This window comes from Scomber scombrus, chromosome 3 (genome assembly GCF_963691925.1).
Source record: "Scomber scombrus chromosome 3, fScoSco1.1, whole genome shotgun sequence".
Classification (NCBI taxonomy): domain Eukaryota; kingdom Metazoa; phylum Chordata; class Actinopteri; order Scombriformes; family Scombridae; genus Scomber; species Scomber scombrus.
Window position 1 is genome coordinate 27,642,702 of NC_084972.1, and position 6,000 is coordinate 27,648,701.

The window sequence follows — 6,000 nt, forward strand, 5'->3', positions numbered from 1 at the left end:
CCTTTTGACACAGGGAACATGAGTCCATGAATGTTGATTATTTTACTCCATATCTATGTTATATTCCTAATAGATTTTACTTATAGAAAATCACTATAGCCTCTCTGTGCCATTTCCATAAAATCAGACTGCCTTGTAATGCTCTTTGAACCCACATGCAGCTGTTCAGACCTGAACCTAAAGCAGCCTATGACACATGCAAGGACTGCACATGCAACACTGATTGGGAAAACATTAAAACAAGATATATAAATATGAGCATCTGAGGAGAGATGCATGATTGATTGAATTGGACAGTAGTCAGTCAGTAGCTGTGAGAGTAAACAAGGATAAATAGCATTCATGTAGGGCACAAATGTGTATATAATATTATATATATATATATTTATTACGGAGTAAGATACTTAATTTATTCGCAGCTTGCACTAAACAGCAAAAGGGAAATGCATTATAAATACTTCTGTTAGGCAAGACTGATCTTAGAAAATAGTCGAGGCCAGAGAATGAATATGACTGATATGATGAAAAATAAAGCCAACTGCTCTTACAAGAGAAAAAAAGAAGATTCAAAGAGCTGCAATTTTATATAATGCCAATTCAACTTTTGAACACTCTTTTCTACAGTCTTAATCTCTTAAAAAAAATCTGACACTCTGTGAACCACGTCTGTTCTTCCCTTAATGGCACTGTAATACAGCCAATAATGCCATCCAGTGCCAACTTTCTCATTTATTTTCTTTTTTGGAGAGTGTGGGTGAGGTCTGTAAGGACAAAACAAATCCATCAAATTACCCTGTAAAAATTTGAATGGAAAAACACACCCCTCTTATCTACCAAAATTACAAATGGGTTTTGAAAAGCATCATTTCCATTTTCTAGCTACTTCTATTCACCTAAAACCTTAAATTCAGGGATTCAAAGATATATAGTTTATTAATTACTCCCCAACAAGAAGCCATAAATCAGAACGTAACAGTGGAAGGTGATCTAAGAGCTGAATAGTTAGTCGAGATGAAGCTGGACAAATAGATAATCTGTGTCTCTTATTCTTTTGATACAGTAAATATCAAGACATCAGGTCATGACTGTGAAACATCATGACGTGCTCAATTAAGTGACATCAGCGTATATATTTTCTGTGGATGATTTGGTAAGTATTTCTGAGTGTCGGCTTTTAGTCTCTTTAATTTAGTACACATAGATGTGTGATATTGCCTGGGGCAGCTTAAAGTAATAGTTCCAAATTTTGTGAAATACACCTATGCACTTTCTTGCCGAGAGTTGGATGAGAAGATCGATATCACTGTCATGTCTGTAAGGTAAATATGAAACTCACTAATTAACATGTACTATCTGGTTTGTTTAATTTGTATAAAAAACAAAGTGTGAATTCGACACTTTGTGGGTAATGGTTATGGGCCAGACTTGATATCTTGGTTGGGCACAGTAACTTCTTGGAGTCTTGTCATCAATGTAATGTTGCCAGTCGACCAGCACCAAGAAACAATCTGGCACATAACCCCTCATAAAATCACGATGTGTCATTTTTACACTTTGGTTCGTGTACAGATATAATAAACAAGATGTGACGAGTCAGTTGGGGAGCTTTAAATGTGCTGGTAGGAAGATTTTGTTACCTCTGGACTGAGGCTGGCTAGATGTTCCCCCCTGTTACCAGTCTTTATGCTAAGTTATGTTAACTGGCGGCCTGCGGTTCCTTCATATTTACCACCCAGACATGTGAATGGTGTCAGTCCTCCTATCTAATTCCTGGCCAGAAAGCAAATAAGCAAATTTCCCAAACTGTGAAAATAAGTCATATCCACAGTTAGTTGACACTAATTAGCAAAATTGCAAATGTGCACTGCTATGTTTATGTTGCTACACCAATTAAAGCTCAGTGTTTTAAAGTAGTATCATTTCATTTAACACTGCAGGGATTTCTGACAACATTTCAAGCACACTGCTATTTAGGCTGCATTTAACAACTGCACATACATTAACACCTTATATCATATGTGATACTTTCACATTTTTGACACATTACAGCAAACTAAAGGTATTTTCATAATTCATAATTTGGTCTGATTGGTGCTACTCTATTTTAACTTACATGATGATGATATTGAGTACTTCGAGATGTTTAAAGATCTCGTGGGTTGTTTTTTTTTAATAGTTCAGAATCTGACTTCATCCTGGCCAATTTGAGCCACTGCTATACAACTGGAGTTCATCTTGGATTGGATTTGATTGTTCCATGAATGTTTGACCTACAATGCAAGCACTCTGGTGAGATCAATCCTCATAATGCTGTGTCTCCACTGATGCTGCAAAAGTCAATCAGACGAAACAGGTACTCTGGAGGCTGAAAACACAACTACATCAAAAATACATGTGCACTCCCTTACTACAGAATTATATAATTATATATAGGAACACCTATATACTGCATTTCTGATATAACAAAGCTCTTATAGCTTTTGCTTTAAATTGTATGTGTGGAGGAAATACAGTATCCCTGTCATTTACTAATTGCACTCTGCTGTTTGCACTCATATACAGTAGATATTTACTGTGTACTGTGAATGTAATAAATAGCTCCTGGGGAAACATTAAGCATATAGCAATTGAATATGTAGCCTGTTCTTGAAACAGTGACTCTCTGACATGCTCAGCGGTCAAACATAAATCCTAAACTACTGAACTGCACTAGCTGAGGCTAGCGTGTAGGCAAGGCTGCATTAAACAGGGGGACTGTTCCACAATTTCTAAAAGGGAAGCATATCTGGCTGACAGCGATGGACTGTAACTTAACTGAGAGAGTTTGATTCTAAAATGAAATACCGTATGCGTCACTTCTCAGAATTCTTGCTGACCTGACGGAAAATGTTGGAGAAAATAAAAATGTATGACATTTCATTGCTTGGGAGAGAGATGAGATTGGAATAACTGACCGCAGGTATTCTCTTCAGTGAACAAAAATATATCTTAAGACACTGGTGCACTTATTGAAATAGAGAAGCCTTGATTTAGGTTGTTTTGTTTTTTTCTAAAACCACACACACACACACACACACACACACACACACACACAGGAAAATTGCACACCGGTATAAATTGAATGTGATATCCAGAAGACAGCAGACATCAGTTTATATAAAGAATACTGCCTGGGGGAAAAAAGCTGACAATAAAGGTGAAATCCAAGGGTCCATCCACACAACAAATCTATTTTGTTGAAATAATACTGACAACAAAAAACAACAACTATACGGTCTGTCTGCAAGTCAACTCAAATCTTCCCAGATGATCAGTTAAATTCAAACTCTTCTGTTTGTTTGCATTTGAGTCATTATTATCTACCGCATGAAAAATCTCCCAATCACTCATCCGTGACATATAATGATCCAATACAATCTAACCCATTGTGACTATTTAAAATGAGCATGACTGCATTATTGAGGTATAGCCCTAAATACTTTACACAGAGTGGGGCCTGTGTGTCGTTTGCCATCATCTCAGCAAGTCCAACCCAGAGGCATTTTTATCCCTTAACATTATGTTAAGCCCAACTCACATAATGATTTCCTATATAGGTTGGCGAAGGTCAAGAACACTTCAAAACAACAAAATCCTCAGCTAACAGTACAGGTTAACAGGTTAGTGTGTAAAGCATGCTCCTCTGATGTTGGAGCAAGAAGAGAACTTTCTCATAAAGTCCTACAAACACCACAGTGTTACCGCCAGTCCACTGAGTCTGTGCCAGCTGAATGGACTCTTTCTATATTTCTCAGTAAGGGAATCAAGTGCCTGAATCGCAGTGCTGTTAAAAAGCTCTTAATGATGCATGACACCTTGCAGAAAACAAAATGCCCCTGCAAGTCACAGGGACTAAATGTGAGGACAAGCACTATCTCAAAAGTAAGAGAACAGCTTTAAATTCCTGTCAGCAAGTCCTTATCTGTTGCAAATATTTGAATGTAGTGGCTTCCCTTAAATTGCAGTGCAACATCCCCAGTCTCATCATCACTGCCTCCCCCCAAAAAAAATATGAAAGAAAGAAAATATAACCCAGTAGTAGACAGCCCAATAATTATTTACAATATTCGCTCAAATCAACAATTTATGAAACATCACGAGTGCCGTGTTTTCATTTAAGCATGATCCCAACACGTCAGCGGAGGACAGAGAGAAAACACTGATGCCACCGCTGTGCTGAACAGACCGTGCGGGAAGGCAGACATCTGCATAAAAAAGACGCACTTTAATGTTCTTCTGGGTAACAACTGAAGAACTAACATCTGTTGAGCCCAGGTGCAACATCTGGTGTGCCAAAGCCACGATGACCAGAGCGCCGAGCATTGCGCTTCAGCGTGCTTTAGTTTCTGTGGTGCTCAGATAGGTGCTGTCATCCGTCCTGGTTGTGATAGTCAATGCAGATGAATTAAGACTTAATACATAACTAGGCCTCCTTCAACCCCTCTTCTTGCCATTTTCTTTGAGCACACCGAAACACCGCGGATTGTGCAGTCTGAACTGAATCCGACCATTATTCATTGATTTCTCTATACCACGACTTGGTTGGCACGGAGGGGGAAAGTTGGCAATAGGCAAGCAAGGCACCGATCGCCTCCATCCGGCTGTCCTGTTAATGGCCAGTTCGTATTTCACCGTCACATATGAATCACTCAACTCACTGACAGTTAGGCTTTTGTTAAACCACACGCACGGATCGGAGGGTCAACGAGAGGTGCCTGCTGCGTGAATAGTGAAAATGATATGACAGGGTCAGACTTACCGACGGCTAAATCCAGCAGATCCGCGCACAAGAGCAAGCACAATGAGAAGACGGTCATCTTTCCCTTATTTTGCAATAAATCCCAAACTCCATCTGCGTTTACATGCTCTCCGGGTTTCGGCTGTGTAATCCCCACCATTCCAGAGGTATGCGATTGAAAGGTGCCCCCAAACTATTCATGATGCAGCTCAAGTCTAAGTGGAGAAATCGGAGAAGTTGACTATGAATACAGCATTCAGAGAGGCGAAAATCGAGCATCAGATCCCGAAGAAAAAAAAAAAGAGAGAAAGATTGACGGACTGACTGCAATTTACTGAAATGTTATTTCTTTTTTCCTCCCAGTTTAAACAATATGGAGCTGAGCTGAGCCGCGTAGCAGAGATAGGCTCTGGAAAAAACGGAGAGGTTTGGATGAAAATGTGCTCCTCTCTCTCTCTCCTCTCTCTCTCCCCCCTCTCTTTCTCTACCCCCCTCCTCTCTCTTTTCCTCTCTCTCTCTCTCTCTCCTCCCGCCCTCCAGACAGACGCACAGTCATTCCTGATCACTCGCTCTTTTATTTCACACAATTTTCCCTAATCCTACCCTGGATTCAGACCCCTCTAAATCTGTCCATTAAGCCGATTTATTTCTGTTCGATTTTTTTCCCCTTGCAAAAACCGTTTAAAAAAAAATCTTATGCCATATAGCCTTTATAACAATACAAATAAAATCAGAATACATATACAGAAACTTATGGAGTGGGCAAACCATGTCCAGTTTAAGGAACATAATTTTATCATCATATAAAGATTTAATGTTGTTTAGTTTGTTTTAATTTTGTGCAGCAAAAGAAAGAAAGGTAACTCTATTCTGCTTTTATGAATAAGTGCTGTCTACTTAGCTTCCATGTTGCATTAAACCTTGATTTATTCAATAGGGCTGTTGTTTAACATACAATTATGTTGTCCACAAAATCCAAAGAACTCTAACTGGAGAAGATAGACATATTAAATATATTTTGTTGGAACAATATTGAAGCCCATAAAGACTTGTTTGAAGTTTATGAGTGGCTGTGTAATGGACTTGATCGGGCAAGTTAAAGTCACTCTTGTGTTTGAAATTGGCTTTGATCCTTTGGTCTCATTTAAGGTAGACTCACAGGTCAACGCTTCGCTCATAGAGAGTGAAGACAATCTCCCGGGTTTTGTCGTTAAAACTGGGTG

At 39.0% G+C, this 6,000-nt stretch overlaps 1 protein-coding gene across 2 annotated transcripts in view; it reads right to left on the reverse strand.

The window, feature by feature from the left end:
* igsf21a (immunoglobin superfamily, member 21a) overlaps nt 1–4,937 on the reverse strand; it is a 168,545-nt gene extending 163,608 nt beyond the window's left edge. For both annotated transcript variants that reach the window (XM_062415440.1, XM_062415441.1), the window contains exon 1: nt 4,799–4,937. In XM_062415440.1, the coding sequence (XP_062271424.1) occupies nt 4,799–4,937 (139 nt within the window). The remainder of the gene's footprint in view (nt 1–4,798) is intronic.
* Between the last annotated feature and the right edge of the window lie 1,063 nt (nt 4,938–6,000).